This window comes from Ammodytes marinus (genome assembly GCF_949987685.1).
Source record: "Ammodytes marinus genome assembly, chromosome: 20".
NCBI classification, from domain to species: domain Eukaryota; kingdom Metazoa; phylum Chordata; class Actinopteri; order Uranoscopiformes; family Ammodytidae; genus Ammodytes; species Ammodytes marinus.
This window is the reverse complement of record NC_137224.1, coordinates 17,994,675-18,014,091: the sequence shown is the minus strand read 5'-3', so window position 1 is coordinate 18,014,091 and position 19,417 is coordinate 17,994,675. Positions and strand designations below refer to the sequence as shown.

Below are 19,417 nucleotides of genomic sequence, written 5' to 3'. Positions count from 1 at the left end.
GTTTTTCTTCGATAGCTTTATTGAAAAAGAGCCACTTATTTTGCCGGGAATTTTTTTAAATTTTGCTCTTAAACACATATTTTCCCCGCAAACCCCGCCCCCCCCCCCACCCCCACCCCCCCCCCCCCCTTAGACACAGTAACACATATGTCACCTTGATTTAAGCTGTAATTACAGTTCTCCCCCTGGGCCACTTCAAGTTGCAGTCCTGGTATGAGATGCATCAATCTTCTAAACTCTTACATTTTCTTCGACTTTTAACAAGTTAACTAAAGACTGTAGCAGCCCCCTTTAGGCCAGACAATGACATGCATTGTTGCGTGCATCGATTTAATCAAATCTGGCTAAGAGCACAGAGTTAGATGGAGTGTTTTAATAAGATTGACCCAGCTGATTATTATCATCAAACAAAACTACAAGGTGTTTGCAATAGCCTATAGTCAAGAAATCGACCCACAATGAAGACTGATGCCATCCCACTCGTTTCTATTGTGTGTGTGTGTGTGTGTGTGTGTGTGTGTGTGTGTGTGTGTGTGTGTGTGTGTGTGTGTGTGTGTGTGTGTGTGTGTGTGTGTGTGTGTGTGTGTGTGTGTGTGTGTGTGTGTGTGTGTGTGTGTGTGTGTGTGTGTGTGTGTGTGTGTAATACAGGTATGCTGATGCGTCGGGCGCTGAACATTTCTATGGGTGTTCTGATTGGCTACCTGAGCATCCCCGTGGTGATGAATCTGTTCAGTTCTAAGCAGGTGATGAACACCTCCTTCGACCCACTGCGCATCGTCAACACCTACGGGGCCTTTGGCAGGTACAGTACAGTCATGAGGTCATACTTCATCTCAGGTGGTTTCTTATGTTACTTATCTCAATAACTGCTCAAAAGCATGCCCACGTTTAAGGCCTGATGATGCTTTAATTCTGAGGTTCAACAGAAGAAGTCAGCAGTCTCGAGTTCAAAACATGGTCTTTTCCAAAGTCCTTTTTATTGTCAAATTCTTAGTTCCAGTCAGACTGTGTTTCCTGATGTGGAAGAATTCGAACACAGGAAAGAGGAAATGTCCTATTCAAAAAGACATTTGAAAAATGACCCACACCCAAAACAGTTTATATAAGAATGTGATAATTGTTCCAAAACAGACTTGGAAAAACCTGAGCCTAAACTTGATCACAATGGCATTTTTTTGGCTACGGGACAGGTGTATTGTATTTTTGTGTGATATGACAGAGCAGTGTTAGCAGTGCACGCTGCGTCCATGCTAGTTCATTAGAATGTGTTATGGATGACTTTGCTGTCATATAAATCAGATATTAAAATTTCCATTTCTCAGCATCCCTTCCCACCGTCTTTCCTTCAGCTTATGAGACATTTGGTCTTCTTTATAATAATCATTGGCTGTGTTCGAAAAGCCCAACTTAAGTCCTATTCATACTAGTTTTGACGTCAATTTGAGTATGTTGTGGTTTTGTATCGATTTTGTGTAGGTGAAAAATGCCCGCATGAGTACTTACTTCCGGGAAGATTTTGTGTATGGATCGATAGGTTACTTCTCCTACTCAACCACCCCACAATGCATTGCGTGCTTTCAAACGACACAGAAGTTTTTTTCTTTTTTTATTCCTTATTGCTTCTGTATACTCCAGTGTAAACGGTCCGACAAACCTCGCATACACAATCGATCGTTAAGTAGATGGTATGTAGTATATACATGTTGAGTATGTAGGAGGGGAGGACGTTAGTAGGTCGTTTGGAACACAGCCATAGTTCACACTTAAACCTAACCCCTCCCCTCTTCTGTGTAGCATTACCAAGGAGCGTACGGAGGTGATCTTCCAGGGTACCTTGAGCCCGGATCCCAAAGACCCCGGAGCGGTGTGGGAGGAATACCAGTTCCTGTGTAAACCCGGGGATCTGTACCGCCGGCCCTGTCTCATATCACCCTACCACTACAGACTGGACTGGCTCATGTGGTTCACTGCCTTCCAGGTGAGACACTGAAACAACAAGATTACATAGGACCACCACCCGAGACACATGGTACGATGGCCTAGAGGAAAGGGGGGCCGACTAGTAAACACAAGGACGATGGTTCGATCCCCGGCGCCGGACAGGAGGGTGTAACTTGTAAAAGTAGTGGTGTCTGATATTACATCACTATTACATCTCTGCCATTGTGTCCTTGAGCAAGGCATTTAACCCCAAAACTGCTCCAGGGGTGCTGTACTATGGCTGACCCTGCGCTCTGACGCCCTCCAAAGTGTGGCAACTTAAGAGGGGATATGGGGAAAGACAAATTTCAATGTAACCATTGACTAATAAAGTAACTTAACTTATCTTTACTTAACTTAACTGTACTAGTCAGGTTCCTTATATTATGATTTTTTGGGTGGGATTTGCAGCCCTATACTGTACATTTCCAGAAAGAGGTATTGTATGAGAAATCAGTGGGACCAAATATGACGCGGGGAAGTTGTTTTCTTGCAATATCGCAATGAAAAGTTATCATTTTATATTCCAGCTGCTTCCCAGGAAAAAATTATATTTTTGTTATATCATCCCTTTGACATTTTTATATCATCCCATCATTAATTATGTTTATTTGTTAATGTAACAGATAAGCCTATAGGGGAGAACGGGGTAAGTAGGCACACTTTTTACTCTAGTGAGAATTGCTCGTCACCTAAACATCTTTCAATAGTCATTCCTACATTAAATTGAAGCTTAAGGTGTTGGCTTGAAATGTGTACCCCTCACTTTTTCTATCTTATTGTAATAAAGAAGAAATTAATCATCAAAGACACCCTTACACATTGTGACAACCAACCCCATCAAGGGGTCGGTTGTCAAACACTATGGGGTTGTTTGTCACAATGTTATCTTAATGGGAATAATCTTAAAAAGAAGGCAAGAAAGTAGAACTAAATTTGAAAGTTTAATTGCATTGTCAAGTTGACAAATAGGTCTACATAACTTACTGTAGCCTTGGCAGCTGGTCTAGCTTGGGATGCACTGGGTTGTTTTGATTTTGTTGCCCTTTTTTCTTTTGCATGCTAGCTGCCTTTTCCTGCTCTATTCTTTCCTTCTCTGGGGTGTCAGTGAGGATACAGTTTGACAATTTATTTCGTTATTGGGTTCCTTTTCTGGCTGCAGCCTTGAGATAATACAGTATGTGACAACCAACCCCCCAAAAAATGTGACGACCAACCCCAACTTGAATTTCTTGCTAGCATCAAGGCCTACAACCATCTGACAACTAATTAGCTTGCTAACCACAATCTAAACTATAGTTTACCCTTCACACGTTGAATGGGTAACAAGTGTTTTGTTATAAACCCATTGTGTAAAAGCCTAGAAGAAAACTACAGAGAAGCTAAATATTTTCAATTTGACATGAAAAACACAAACAGTCGTCTCACCTCAAATTCAGCACTCTAACTCCAAGGAAGACTATGTAGGTGACCTCTGATCCCAATTCTGGATATTTACATACCAAAATTTCACAGACAGCGCCTTCTGGTTCCGAGATATAACGATTGTGACAACCAACCCGTGTGACAAATTTCCCCGTTCTCCCCTACTAAAGTATAATTATTTAACAGTTGAATTGACTATTTAACTGCTGGTATTAATAATTAGAAAATGTAGCTATTTAACTGCTTTTAGGAGAAAATATTTCTTGTATTTTTATGGCTTTTGTGCAGAAAAAATGTGTGGTATTCACCTGCTGCGTTTGCCCACTAGGCGGCAGTAGCTCCATGTACTTAATCCCCAAGACTCTTATTTTACTCATTGTCACTTTAATCTCTAAATTCACTTATTTTGCTTTTTGTCTACATCCAAACATATATTTAGGTCACTTGCCTGTGTTATTTATTAATTGTTCAATTTTCTGTGTGTCTCCTCCCAGACCTATGAACAGAGTGAGTGGGTGATCCACATAGCAGGACGTCTGCTGTCCAACGACACCACAGTCCTCTCTCTGCTGGACCACAACCCATTCCAGGACAGAGAAACTCCCAGGTAAACACACACACAGTGCACACAGTCACAGCAAAGACCTGAGCAGTGCATCTTGGTCTATACTCTACAATGAACTGTATAAATCACCAAAACAATCCTATCTTTAAGTTTAAACAACTCATTCAGATTTGTTTCTCTGTCATAAAATGTGCGTTAGCAGGGATCAATGGGAGTGACAGTTCCAAAATCTCATGAGTCAATATTCTCTGTGCTCTAGCGCCCTCTACTGACGCAGGCCACAGTCTTTCATTTGCTGAAATAAAAAAAACTGCAAAGGCTATTTCACCAATTGAGATTTTGAATACAAAGTCTTATTTTTTCTTTTATAATAATTACTACTTATTTTTATTTATTTTTACAATGGCCGTTGTATAAAGGCTCACTTTCCATTTTACTAACAAAAGGGTTTTATTGTATGTGTTTGATCCCAGCTCCAATGTGTCCGCATGACCACGAGCCATGAGTGTGCAGTGTCGCGCTTAGGTTACTTGATGAGTTCATTTAAAATAAATTAAATATTCCTGCAACTGCAGCCGTTAACTTCGCCCTGTGACTTTTTTTCATGAATAAAAAAAAAACCTTCAATAACTCCCCCTACTCTAATTCTTTCACAAATGGCACCCTGCCTCTAATTATAAACTCCAAAGCACTTTGTCTGCTAATGAGCATTATTAACTGATACATTAGCACACATGGGTAATGGTGCATTCAGGAAATCAAATATTGCCGTTAGGGCTGTCATATTAACGCGTTAATTTCGATTAATTAATCACAGAAAAATTAACGCAATTAAAAAAAATTAATGCAGATTAATCGCACTTCTATAATGCCCTTTGACCCGGTGCAAAAGTGGTGCGCAGCTGCACCAAGCTGCACCTGTAACTTGCATACACAGCCCGCACGGGTGAAAGGGAGAAAAGTAAAGAGAGAAGCAGGGGAAAGGGCGGGGCCGAGGGCTCTATGGACGGTTTATGGGATGCTTCGGTCAAATAAGCATGAAGGTAGGAAGACATCTTACTTTATTCTCCGCAGTGTCTGTGCATTATTGATTTAGTGGGTGCAACAATGTAGGTTCAAAAGTATCTCTCAATCTTCCTCCGTGTGTCTCAATTTTGTTTGCTAGCTGTCTCGTCTCCCACGTAAACGGACACCCGCCCCGTGTGTGTGTGTGTGTGTGTGTGTCAATATTTTTGCCTATGACAGTGGTTGACACTAACGGTTGCCCGCTTGCCCGGGGCAACTGAAAATAATGTCTGGGCAAGTTGAGATTGCTTTTTGGTTGCCCGAACGGGAAAGTGGATTTTAAAGGGTTTGTCTGTAGTCTAGGCTATGTATTCATGTGTTTTACAGTCTGCAAAACATTTTTTTTCGCTAACTCACACAAAATAGATCGGCTATATTCACAATTGAGCAGCTGCGCGCGGCAGCCAGCAGCATCACGGTCGCTCTTTCGCACTCAATCTCTCTATCTCTCTCTCACACACACACACACACACACACACACACACACACACACACACACACACACACACACACACACACACACACACACACACACACTACACACACAGCCTGTGTGCGCGCAGTTTCGCTGTCTACGTTCCGAAAGCCGGCTCTATCCTACGGACTTGGTTCCGCTATATTCAAAACCCAGAAATCAATAACGTTTGAGCTTATTGATACCGCTATGGAGTCCAGTAGGCTACGTCACATTATGTAATTTTAAATATCGAGTCGGGTCATCTTCATCTAATTAGGCCTACTTCAGTGTATTATTCCATCACTCGACCGCATCATGGACTGTAAAAGTGTTCTACCTTCGACTGTCTTGAAGAAACTCCTTCAACCCGCTCCATCTCCCAAAAAAATAAAAAACTCTTGTCTGCTGAGCCGCTGCAGACGGGCTCGGCACCGTCTCATCATTCATTCAATGCAGCGGTGATCAACAAACGAGAGACTCTGTAGCAAGTCCCGCAGTTAAAAAATCTGATAGTTTTTAAATCCATATTAAAATCTGCAGGATAAGACCTAGTTAGCGAAAAAAAATCCCTAACGATTCAAATGTGATGTGTTCAGGTCGGCTCGGTAAAATGATTATTAGGCAAAGGTCAATAAAATGACATCATGATGTGTTCAAATGTAACATCAAGAAAATAAGAAATTTGAGTTTTTCGCGGGAAGCTTGAATAATAGCCTACAGTTTGGGTAAAACACTTGTTTTCCCAGCAATATTAACTAAATAGTAGTCCTAAATATGGAATTATGACCTGCTTAAAGTCCTATCCTTAACTCTGCTCATCTTATAAGCAATTAAAGCAATAATACCAGTTCTCTTTAAACAAAATAATAGAAAAGTATCGATAAAGATTTGGATTGTGGAGTCTTTATAATGGTATCAATATGAATAGAAATTAATGATCCCCTCCCTACTTACAGTGTAACTGGGCAATAGCTTTAACATGGTGGACTTTAATCATTTTATGGCACACAATCACTTTTTGGCACAATGTGACTGTTTTAAATAAGTAAAATAAGTTAAATTTTTCTGAGGAAGCTAACATTCAGCTTGACTCTGAGCTAGACTGAGTTTTCTGAGCCCCTGGGCAAGGTGCATGGCAAAAAGAGGTCCTTTCACGATGCTGCAGCAGGACCAAGCGCTTGGTGTTGTGTGATGTCATGATATCTAGGCTTATATGAATTGTTGTTCGTTTTATGTGGTCAGGATGAGACAAGTAAGCAGTGTTTGCATTTAAGAGATACGGTTCGCTAAAATTTACAATTTAATTAGCCTATACTGTACATATCATTGTTTAACAGTTTTTTTGTTTTTTTTTGGGCAAGTGAACACAACATTCGGGCAAGTAAAACATTACCTGTACTTGCCCTATGGGCAAGTGCATTTGAAACCTTAGTGTCAACCCCTGTATGAGTACGACGATGGTGAATGAATCGGCATAGGCATCTGTGGCAGTGCAGCGCTGTCTGTTGTGGAGACAGAAGTTACGAGAGACGGAGAGCGAGAGAGATAGAGAGAGAGAGAGAGAGAGAGAGAAACAAACTATACTAGCAGGCTATACAGCTGTTTATTAATAGGTAAAAAAGTGTCATAAGTATGCGATTAATTTAGATTAATTAATCACAGAGCCTGTAATTAATTAGATTAATTTTGATAATCGCTTAACAGCCCTAATCAGAGGTATGAGATTCTTTTTCTTTTTTTTTAAGATTTTCTTTTTGCATTTTCAAGCTTTATTTGACAGTATAGAGTTGAAATAGTGAGACAGAGAGAGAGAGGGGGGATGACATGCAGTGAAGGCCCACGGGTTGGACTCGAACCCGCAACCACTGCAACGAAGGCCGGAGCCGATATGGTACGATCTCTATCCACGACTACACTACGGGAGCGCTCTGGTATGAGATACTGTATCTTTAAGTGGCTCCACCTTGACAAAGAAAAGGGAAGTGCTTCTCATCAAGCTGATCTAGGGCAGACAAGAAGCTGAGATTTAGACCGTCTATTTAGACTCCAAAAAAATCTATCAGACAGATTCAGCTAATTCAGAACGCTGCTGCTCGAGTCCTCACTAGGACCAAAAAAAGTGGATCACATTACCCCAGTTCTGAGGTCTTTACACTGGCTTCCAGTCACTCAAATAATTGATTTCAAAATACTGATGTTGGTTTATAAAGCACTAAATGGTTTAGGGCCAAAATACATTACTGATATGCTGATACGTTATGAACCGTCCAGAGCCCTTAGGTCGTCTGGGACAGGTCTACTTACAGTCCCTAGAGTTAGGACTAAACAAGGAGAAGCAGCTTTTAGTTATTATGCACCAAAAATCTGGAACAAACTCCCAGAGAACTTGAGGTCTGCTGCAACTCTCAGTTCTTTTAAATCGAGTCTGAAGACTTTTTTGTTTCCATTTTAACCTGCAAGTTTCATTTTATTTGCTTCTTTTATTCGCTTTTAAATGTTTTATAATGTGTTTTATGTATTCTAATCTTGCCCCTGTAAAGCACTTTGAGTGGCCTTGTGTCTGAATTGTGCTATATAAATAAACTTGCCTTGCCTTACACTGCTCTCTGTGTCCCCTTGTCTTTCTCAGGTGGGTTCGAGGGGAACATTTCACGTACCACTTCACCAAGCCGGGCAGCGCCAGTGCAAGAGAGGGGAAGTGGTGGCTGAGGAAACGTATCGGGGCCTACTTCCCTCCCGTGGACCTGGAAGGACTCAGGGGATACTTCCAGTCAAGGAACTGGCCCCATCCACACATACGAGCAAAGAGGAACTAAAAAGACCTCACCACTGTCTGAAGATGTCAAAGGCAGTTTCAGTGCAATTCTGCTGGAGTTCAACACTGGTTACAAGGACCAAGGGCGCCCTCTGGTGTTTGCAGATTGAATGTATTTTTTTGGTGAAGAACTTTGCTTCATAACATCCTGATCAAAATGTGATGCTTTTCAGGGTGTCATTTAGGGACTATGATATGTCTATCTATCATAAATAAATACCGCCCTTATATCTCGTTATTAACCTCAGTGGACGCCAACTATTAAACAGGACTCCTGATGCTGATGTTTCAATATTAAAACAGTTTCAAATAAAGTGAGTTTTTCCTCGTATGTTTTCCTCCCTTTAAAGACAAACGTCATGGTTTGACACTGTCTGAACATTTTAGACCGCTTACTGTGTCACTTAGTATTTGACAAGCAAAGCAGTGGTTCCAGAAAAATAAGATGCATTGGATAAAAAGTTGAATGCGGCCGTGTAATAGCAGTGCCACACTAAATTTGGTTCGAGTTCTTTTTTTTTTTTTTACAAGGAACTTTCTCGCAGTAATTGAACGCACCGGCAATGCTGCCAAAGGACAGGAGACTGGTGATTGATGTGACTGACATCAACCAAAGAGTCATTTTAAGACATTTGCAGGCCATAAAGAAAGTAGGGAACATTTATTTTCAAGCATTATGCTACACTGTAACATCAGTGTGTTATATATTGTAGTCTATAGTGGAAGTTATTATTGGTTTCTGGTTGGCGTTAATCATAATAAGATGTCACTAGATGGCGCCATGTTCTACATGAAATTCATATCCTGCGTTCCAAATCACATACTCTTTCTTTTTACTACACTACATACTAAAGTACAGAAGAGTTTTAGGGCCACAGGAGAGAAAGAAAATCCGATAAGGAAGTTTTTTTTTCATTATGTCAAGAAATGTCAAGAATAAAGATGAATATTCCAAAATGCTATTGGAGTTAGTGGGGCATTTATGTATTTTCAGCATACTACAATTGACATGCCTGTATTGGGACATCCAACATCTAACATACTAAATAGTAAATAGTATGGGGATTGGAACGCAGGCATACTATCTGGGCTTCGTGGTTTATAGCATAAACCACTTCCTCAAAGTTAACCAAATTCCACGGAAACAAGTGTCATTTACATGTTTACTAAGATTCTTTTAAATGACAGATTCTATTGTCTGTTCAAAAACTTTCTTTGTTCTGTTTGCTCTCCTATTGTGCCAGATGATTTCATAAAGCTGGCCACTACACTCACTTGTCTCACGTGTATGTGACAACAATAATAATTTGTTGTTTTGTTTTGCCATATGTTATGTCTACAAATTGAATTATAATACATTTCATATTCCTTCTCCTCTACATCATTTATTCAAATATTCTCTGACTGCTGTGTGCGTGCCATTTTGAATTTGATGAATGGAGCCTGTTTTTTGGCTGTTGTTGTTTCTATACCCATGAGGATATTTTTCAAGCAGCTGCCTGACACATACCTCTATTGTACGTGCTGCGCATCTCAAATATGAATTACTCCCTGGGTTCCTTTTCATGTCTCTCTTGCCACAGATCACGGAGCACAAAGACAGTGTGATTCATTTATCGGCCTCTCAAGTGAGAGTGTGATCTGCTTGAAACAGCAGATGGGAAAACATACAGTAACGTCTTTATTGGTGGTTTTTGATGCAGCCATTCTGTCTTATTAAGCTTGATAACACACTAACAAAAAAGGCTAAATGTGTCTATACTGAATTAGTGTCTTTGTTGATCCGGAGTGACTTGGACTTGTTGCTGTGTGGCTATCCGGTGCTAATTGTTGAGTTGGCTAACCAACTTCAATATAATGGTGAACGATATACAAGAAAAAGCATGAGGATGAGTTTTAATGATTTTATTTCACAATTTATAGGAACATTTGACCGTTACCTAATGTGTTGTGTGTTCAATATTGAACTCTTGCGGCCCCCACAAATATGTGCTTCAGGTTATAAAAAGTGACAAAGGACTCACAAGTTTAATCAACAGCTCATGCAATTAGTGCAGGTAGGTGTGTGTGTGTGTGTTTGTGTGCGCTCTCCTGTCATTAGCAGTTCAGGGGTTTCGACTGTGCGATGCTTGCAGAGCTCGGGTGTTTTTAATAGTCTCCTCATCAAACGGATCTGCATCCTGCTTGTTGTCTTCCCCGCCTCCGGGTCTGCAAATAAATTTCCCTGCTGCATTGCCACTGTGACTTTCTTCTAGCAGTTTTATGGGACGATTTGATTGTTAACTCCGATCCAACCATCCCCGCCCCCCTTTTTATCATCAAATGCATTGTGTAACAGACAAGCAGGGACACAGGGCCTGTCTTATTCTTCCAGCTCCAGAATGACTTTTCCTCTGTTGTTGTTGTGTGAGTCTCTGGAAACCTGGTCTAAAATAGTCAAAATCCCTATATGAAATCAAAAGTTGGGCGTCTCAATAAGCTTTCACAAAAATCTGATTGAAAATACATATTCATAGATATGATAAAACCCAGTTAAACGCTTTATTACTGCCTAGACTGTTTGACTGGATAGTGTGGGCAGGGCAGTATCAAACAGTCTCCATGGCAGTTTTTATAAAACCTTTGGGGCAGAGAACTGCCGTGATTGGTTAAAAATACTTATTGTGTAATAAAAACCAGAGTATAGCCCCGCCTCATCTAAACCAAATTTCTGTAAAGTTTATCAAACTCAAATGACAATATATTAAATTTGAATTCATAAATATGCATACCTCTTTTCAGATGCTTACTTGCATGCAACTAACTCTCCAAACAACATAGAAGGATTTTGTGGACTTGGGTTTTACAGGGGTTTTAAGTGGGTGTACTCTTAAGTAGCTGACAGCCGCTGACAGCTACTGTTTGTACTATCAGCTCTCAGGTGTGAACGCTATAAACAGACTACAATAAAGAGGAGTGAGTCACCAGTGCAGTAGAGAGGTCATCCTTTGCTCATGGTTACATAAAATACTTCACGGTGTAGGCTATGTGTCATCATCACAGTGGTCGAAAGAAAATGTGTCTCCACCGGCAGTGACAGTTGTTCAGGTAAAATATCCACCGGCAGAGGCAAATCTGTGGGTTCAAAAAATAAAAGCAAATACAAATGAAAATGCACAAATATAAGAAACAACTATATATTTCATTGGTTTTTCATGACCCATGTGGAGTTGCCTTATGCAGTTCCTCTAGTGGCCCCTAGATGCTAGCTCCATTATTATATTGAAATCAATGGGGGAGAAATCCAAGCTTTCCCTTTTAAAATGTTCTGTCGATAGATGGCATACACAAGTAGTAATGAGCATTATTTGAAAGTCTGTTAGCGCTCTGAATCCCAAACACATACAGTATAACTTGGCACACCTGCTATCCCATGCGCACACACACTATAGATGTTACAGCTTTGCTTTCTGAGCCTCTGCTGCACTCACCACACTCAGAAACAACAACCAATTCCAGCCTAAAAGCTTTGCATTCAAGTATTATTGAATTAGCTATTGGATTAAAAACAATATTTAAAACCCACAGTCATTGTCTATAATATATTTAATTATAAGAAAAATGTTGTCATTTTGAAGGATGATCTTTCCAGTTTGGAGAGATTGCACGTGTTGGTGCTGACTATAGCGTCTCCCAATATTTGAATAGTAGTATTCCGTTTTAGGGTGGATCGTCCCCTTTAAACGAGAGAGAGAGAGAGAGAGAGAGAGAGAGAGAGAGAGAGAGAGAGAGAGAGAGAGAGAGAGAGAGAGAGAGAGAGAGAGAGAGAGAGAGAGAGAGAGAGAGAGAGAGATGTTTACATTGTGAACCAGCAGACCTCCGATTTACAATCATCCCACCTGCACCTTTGAACAACAACAGCTGTCTCGCACTTTTACAGACTTATTTAATCCGTGGCACCGTTACACCAGTTTGCGCTTTTACGCACGCACACGCGCAGGTGAACACATTTTTAATTTTATTTTGTTGCAAGGGCAGATCTCCACGAGGAGGAAAAGTCAGTGTTTTGAAACTGATAGACAAGCCACCTCGGTCCCCTATTTCGTGCGCGGGTCAGCAAAGCCATATCATGTCCAGGAAGAAGGGAGTGAAAGGCAAAGGGAGCTCCAGGAGCCCCAAGCCGTCTCCAGGCAGCGGGAGAACGGGCAAAGGTCTGGCCGCCGCTGCAGCTCCGTCCACCGGGTTGGTTTACCCCAGCAGACCGTCCCTCAGCAACAGCGGAGAGTTTTACGACATCGCCTTTAAGGTGAGCAGGAGGGTTTAACAGGCGTAAAACGAGCGTGTTTTTCAACCGAGCGACTAGTTTAAGTGATTGAGCGCAGGTGCGAGGTTTCAAGCAGCCGATTGAGAACACATTATACGAACTACAATTATGTGTGTCCCTTCCATAAAGCTTACTCTTTCTTTGTTGTCTGTTCGAAGTTGTCGATCCAATGTGTTTTATAGAAGCAGGGTTAATGTGTGTGGAGATCAATTAGTGCAAATTATGAAAGACAATAAGAGTTACACTGATGGCAGAGTCATAAGCTTGTTCTCTTGAATGTTGTGTTGCACTCTTATGTAACATTTTGTAAAAGTAGTGTATACCTGGGGACATTTGAGACAAGTGTGTATGAGAAATAATGTCTGCCATGAAAACAAAAACACACGTGAAAGCTATGGAAGTTATGTTGACATTTTTAAATAAGTCACTCGTAATTTTGACCGAACATAACATTATATTTTGACTTGGTGTCTTTATCATTTCCACATAGCCTTCTACTTCATCACTATGTGGACTCCGTATTTCACAATTGTGACTCTTTAAGTTACTGACTAAACCTCTGATCATTTTCATACAGGAACTCAACACTTAGTATCCCATGACTTCGATGTCTTGGCAGGAATGGGCTTCCATACCTGTGCCTGGTAGCTATAGAATATACAGTGCTAAGTCATATAAATCGATACCTTTGAGCAGGGCTTGCAGGAAAAGTTAATTCCACCATTATTTCATCCAAAAGGCACTGTTTCAAAATGCTAAATAAGGTAGATTGTTTTGTCCATACATGTGATAAATGTGTCCCCAGCTGTGTAATATAATCTTGTTTATTCCCTATACTTCTCCCCATGCATAAATACACTTTGTTACATCCACTGTGTGTATGTCTCTGCGGTAGACTAACTGCATTATAATGGCCAACACTAACACTAGGCAGAGCTATACTCCAGTGCAATAACATGAACAAGATGGTGGGAAGTTTTCTGAATATTTATGAGTTCAATTAACCAGCAGCACAGGAGGAGGCTTTTTTAGTCCGCAGCTGTTGGCATGATGATTACAAAAACATCTGTCGTTTTACTATAAGCCCCAAAATGCACCAGCCAATTCCCATTTGTACCACCTACATTTATCCGAACTCAAAATGCCTGTTTATTAAAAAATATTATCTGGAAAAAATGCTATTTTGTCCTGAGTGCATGTATCCCAAGTCAGAAATGTTTCTTGTCCTACTCTAAAGTTACTGTATAATGAGTATGCAGACGCAAGAATATTATATAATAGTGCTGCTACCAGTACAACAGGTCAAATCTGGGTAAGACTTGGTCCTTTTATTTCACCAAAGTTGTCCAATATTTGTGTGCATTTGCTGTGCTTCTTCTTCTTTGTGTATTTCATTAGTTTGTTATATTGCATGTTTTTCGGACTGTTGTTTTGACAGAAGACATCACATCAGCCATACGTTGACTCACTTTTTTTTTTAATTGAAATTTTCCTAGACTTGTTCATGAATAATTAAGAAAGTGTTAAATGGAGATGATATACACCAATGCTAATCCATATTTAGCATATGCAAATCTACATTCTCATCATTGTGGGTGGCCGCTGGTATTAACTTTTCATCTGTTCCGATATGGCACACACCTGCCAAAATCACTGCTCCGCGCTGAGCTTCATTTGCATAATGTGCATATTGTTTAATATCACGGCACATCAAACACAAACAAACTTTGATACCAATCGGAGTATATTCCTGCAAATGTAGAAGGTAAAAATGATTTTGTTAGAACATTTCGAACACATAAGCTACAGTGCATGGATGCAATAGTTAGACACAAATCAATGTTGTGTGGTGGGGATACAAAATGAAAAAAGGGATACAAAAATACCTTCTGGGTGCCATATTGTTCCATGTCCCAATGGTCTGTACAATCTGCTCTCTCCCACTGGAGTGACTGTTACGCTCTATTTCGCCTAGAGATGGGAGTATGCAGTGTGTGTGTGTGTCTGTCTGTCTGTCTGTCTGTCTGTCTGTCTGTGTTGCATTTCCTTAACTCCTTTGTATTTGTATCCCAACATGGAACACCTGTGTCTGATATATGCTAATCCAAGCCCATTCATCTTCTCTCTCTCTGTGTCTCAGGTGATGCTGGTGGGGGATTCAGGTGTTGGAAAAACCTGTCTGCTGGTTCGCTTCAAAGATGGAGCCTTTCTAGCCGGGAGCTTCATCTCTACTGTGGGAATCGACTTCAGGGTAAGCTCACACACACACACACACACACGCACGCACGCACGCACACGCACACACACACACTGACCTTCAACTTCCTTTTGGCACGTTACACATGCTTAGTGTTAGCTCGCCCTTAGTGGCTTTTAGCATAAAAACACTCAATGTAACTGTGCCAGTCTGACTTTTTAAAATGAAAAGGAAGCTACTTTTTTTTGTCACTCTTCTGACCATAAAGAGATCCACTGAGGCTAAGCTGTGGTAGTTTCCCTTTAAAAGTGTGCACTTTATGAGGCACTGTCTTGCAAGATGTTTAAACCCTGCCAGCAAGCCCATACTCCCCCCAAGGGGACACAACACATTTAAACTGAACTGTGGCAAATTAAAATGGTAATTTAAAATAAGGACATTTATTGATGGGCCATTCCGTTTTTTATTTTATTTTCATTTTTTAACTGCTAATGGCCGACTAATTTTTTATGTCTGTTGGGGCAAAATTGCAGGCGAGGTTGACAGCAACAGCGGTAGTAAAAGAACAGCCACACAGCAAGTGTCACAACAGTGGACTAGAGGCAGTGACCCTTTCAGTCTTTCACTGTCTTGTTGCTCCCCAAAGTAAGATCCCTAGTAAATCAGCATCTGACATAGCTGTTTGGGGGAAAAAACCTTCTCCTCAGAGGCATGCTACTGTGAGTGAGAGTGTGAGTGGAAAGAAGGGAAGGAGTGAGGAAGCTGAAAACACACTTGTGAGAAAATAGTGTCTGTGTGGTACGTTAACATACACACCACACTGCATATTTAGCAGTGCAACATCCTTTGGTATTTTCCCGAAAGTCTTCCGTTTGTTATTTCACCTGATTCCCCGCCTGACAATTTAGTCTCTTAAAGGGATAGTTCAGTATTTTCCAAGTGGGGTTGTATGAGGTGACTATGCATAGTTAGTATTTTATATATTTTTTTTATATACTATCTATGCTTTTACCTCATGGAGATGGCTGTCAACACAGTCATTTTAAGGAGTTTGGAGAGAGAGAGACGGACAGAGAGAAGGGAAGTATAGAAAGATTGCGCGACTTTAGTACACAATGTCATACGTGGTAACTGCTCCACTTAAATGCTTTGTTGCAATTAGCGCAATTAGCCTTTGAGGATATGGTGCTATTTGCAACAAGGCTAAAGGCTGTTACATACTCCGCGAGAAGAAAGAACAAAGTTCTCGGTGACAGAGCTGCGAGAAGAAAATGACGTCATTTTCTTCTCTCAGCTCTTGTTTAGCTGTTCTCGCAGCTTGTTCTCGACACATCACCCGGGCCGAACTTTCTTCTCGCAGCTTGTCCGAGAACTATTGTGTGATTGGTCAGTCTGAAGTCAATGAGGAAAGCGAAGTGAAATCAGCTGGCGCTACTGAATCAAATTACCATGGTAACAATGCGCCGCGGTGAGGAGTTCGGCAGTTGAGTTCTCGTGAAGTATGTAATGTCAGACCAGAAAGAACTTCTCGCAGCTCTGTCACCGAGAACTTTGTTCTTTCTTCTCGCGGAGTATGTAACAGGCTTTATTTGTGTAGGAATGGAGCAATGCTTCAGTGGACTTTGTACACTGTATGATACGGTCTCATATCATTTGCAGGTCCCTTAATGGAACTGCAGCAGACTTTGTGATATCGGTAAACATCTGTTTCCGCCCTCATTAACACTCCTATACCAAGGAACTGTCTTCCCCCGGGGTGATGGTGTGAGCACATAATCTATATGAATAATTGACTGGTTGTTTGGAAAAGTCACACCATTCAGAATACATACAGTAACTAAGAACCGATTTTTTTTGGATTCCCTACTTTCAAACCATATCCCTCTTTCATCAAATCCTACCCAAACTTTGACCTAAACCTTAATCTAACCATGGAGGAATAGTTGGACATTTATTTTCTAACATTGGGCACATCTGTAACAAAACTGAATGTTCCCCCCAGGAATTAATAAAGTATTTCTGATTATGAATTCAAAAAGTTCTCAAAAAGTCACACTGTCCTCACTCAATCTGGCTTCTCTCTATTCTCCTCTTCTGCCATGTCTGATGTGTAGATCCCTTTTGTAAGAGGTCTGTTTATTTAAAAGGGTTTATTATTAGCAACTTGAACATCTGGGCCGTTGAGACTGACAAAATACACTCTTGCATTTTTCTTTTGAAAAACTGCTTTGTCAGCCTTCTCAATGAACGATACGGACATTGTGTGCATGGACTTGAAAACAAAACGCTATGGTTGACACTTAAGTCTGCACTTTGTTTTGTTAAAATCCACTTGGAGAACAGTATTATTCCAAACAAAAAGGGGAAAGTGAGCTAAAACTGTTGGTGGATGTTACATGGTATGATGTACTATTTTAAAATTGTGACTTCTGACGTGAGTGTTGACAATTGACATGTCTATGATAAATGACTGGTTGTCATGGCATATACTCACCAGGCGACCTCAGCTATGTTGAATTAATGACACTTGAAACACATACTACTTTAGAAAACGATGGTAATTCATCATTCAGTTGATAAGAAGTGGAGCCCTAGTTATCTGCCAGGGACACATGGATGATATTGTGGTGTTGTGTTCTCTTAACTAAACGAGTTTGTGGCCACTGGCCAGAGGGCAAATATCCCAAACAGCTCAGTGGATTTCTACTAATTCACACTGTTCATTGATATTCAAAGAGTAAATAATTCATGCTCCCAAAGGATTTGTGGCTTGCAGCTGACAGAGAGCAGCTAAGGTCATCTGCTCTCACACTCTGTGCTTAATTTAAATGGAGGTCGTTTTTTAAACTGTGTTGAAATGTCCATACAGTGGATATGTTACAAAGGCAACATCGATGGAAGGCTAATTGGGGCTTAAAGGTGTGGGGCAGAGTTGCAAAAAAACGTTTTAAAATCAGGATATTTGTTACTTGTTGACTAAAGTTAAAGGTACACTATGTAGCTTTGGGTGTGTCAGAGAAGTGAACAGTTTCTAAGGTTTATTCTCATAACTGAATAAACAAACACTCCTCGCAGCAAAATTGTATCCCTGGATTGGAACACTGTTTGAAGTCAGAAAGCCTACCTGAAAAGTTACTGCGTCACTTGCTGTTGTTTACAGCAGCAGGGCCCAAAGTTTAGTTTACATACATAATACTAGTCTTAGGTTTGGTTCAAGGTTACTCAAAACTATATTAGTTTTGATTTATGATGATATTATGATTAAATCAGAAGAATTACATTGAGAGAAAAAATGTTTTGTAAACTTGCAGACTCTACAAATGTAAACAAATCCACCTCCCCTAAAAACTGCATACTGCACCTTTTTAAAAAGATGGGACGGTTCAGTTTGCCCGACCTCACTTATGTTGTGAAGTTACTTTTGAAGTTAAGTTTGTACATGTTGTCTTTTCTGACTGTTTGTGGGCAGTGTAAGAGAGTGGCTACAGCTACACAGTTCCGACCTTTATATAAACTCCTATCTGAAGCAAAACAAGCACTGTTTTGCTTCAATTACCCGGTTGAGCGTTTGTGGGATTTGGAGGCACTTCTGCACTGATTTGATTCTTACCGAGCGAGCACAAGGTCAAACTGAAGTGATGCAGCCTCGATGTCCATCAGAAAACCTCTCTTTTCATGTCTTTTTTTCATAGCCGCTCTGAGCTAAAAGTTGATATAGTGTAGCTGTCAGTGGTAGCAGTGAGCCTTTTAAAAACCTGCATCTTTCACAGTGTCAGGGATGTGCAGCGATTTGACCTGTTTTCCTCTCCGGATAATGAGGAAAAAAAGGAGTCAGTCATCTGTTGAAGAATAAACAAAAGTTTTTGTGGGGTTTTTGTGGGGTAGAGCGTAAACTAACTTCCGCCATCCTCCTCCCCCCCACCTCCTCCCCCCCACCCCCAGCACCCACCCGCTGTCTATTTCTCCTGACTGGATGAAACGATGACTTGGATATTAAAGCTTCAAAACACACAGCTCTCTGGGAGACGTTGGTTAGGACTGCCAATGAGATTGTTTCTGTTTTTTACGATGACGGTAGAACAGCAGGGTGTGTACATTGAGCTGTTTCAGAGCCTATCAAAAAGCAAGCATGGGGTCCTATACAAATCCCTTGTTTTCCCCTCTTTTTCAGTCCTTATTTATCGAAGACAAATCTACGCACAACTTATTTTCTTTCGAATAACATTGAAATGGCTTTACTGGCATGACAGTTTAAAAAAAACAATGTTGCCAAAGAATCACAACAGTGTAACAGTATCACACTCATGAATGAATCATTCTGATGTAAATTTAGTGTATTGATGTTTAGGATGGATGGATCATTGAAGGTGGAGCCATTTGGGAGAATGATTGGTGTCGAAATCCCCTTATGTGAAAATCAGTGTGAATATCTCCTAACGATCCAGTACCTGTCTGTACTGTTTACTTTAGGTTTATTAGGTATTTTATGGGGCCCCTATGCAGCTTGTGGCCCAAGGCAATTGCCTACCTTTGGCTAATGGTGAGTGCCCACTTGTTTGTATGTGCATGTGTTTATTCGTATACCCCTCATTTTCATAGTATGGCTTTTT

At 40.6% G+C, this 19,417-nt stretch overlaps 2 protein-coding genes across 2 annotated transcripts in view; both read left to right on the top strand.

Annotated features, from left to right (window-relative positions):
• Positions 1-8,958, top strand: part of lmf1 (lipase maturation factor 1) — a gene marked incomplete at its 5' end in the record, with an annotated part of 28,959 nt that extends 20,001 nt beyond the window's left edge. The window contains 4 exons of the mRNA XM_080049562.1: positions 649-802; positions 1,795-1,978; positions 3,900-4,012; positions 8,122-8,958. Coding sequence (XP_079905688.1) covers positions 649-802; positions 1,795-1,978; positions 3,900-4,012; positions 8,122-8,308 — 638 coding nt within the window. The 3' untranslated portion in view covers positions 8,309-8,958. The remainder of the gene's footprint in view (positions 1-648; positions 803-1,794; positions 1,979-3,899; positions 4,013-8,121) is intronic.
• Positions 8,959-12,415: 3,457 nt separating this feature from the next.
• Positions 12,416-19,417, top strand: part of rab26 (RAB26, member RAS oncogene family) — a gene marked incomplete at both ends in the record, with an annotated part of 75,982 nt that continues 68,980 nt past the window's right edge. The window contains 2 exons of the mRNA XM_080048790.1: positions 12,416-12,592; positions 14,751-14,861. Of these exons, the coding sequence (XP_079904916.1) occupies positions 12,416-12,592; positions 14,751-14,861 (288 nt within the window). The remainder of the gene's footprint in view (positions 12,593-14,750; positions 14,862-19,417) is intronic.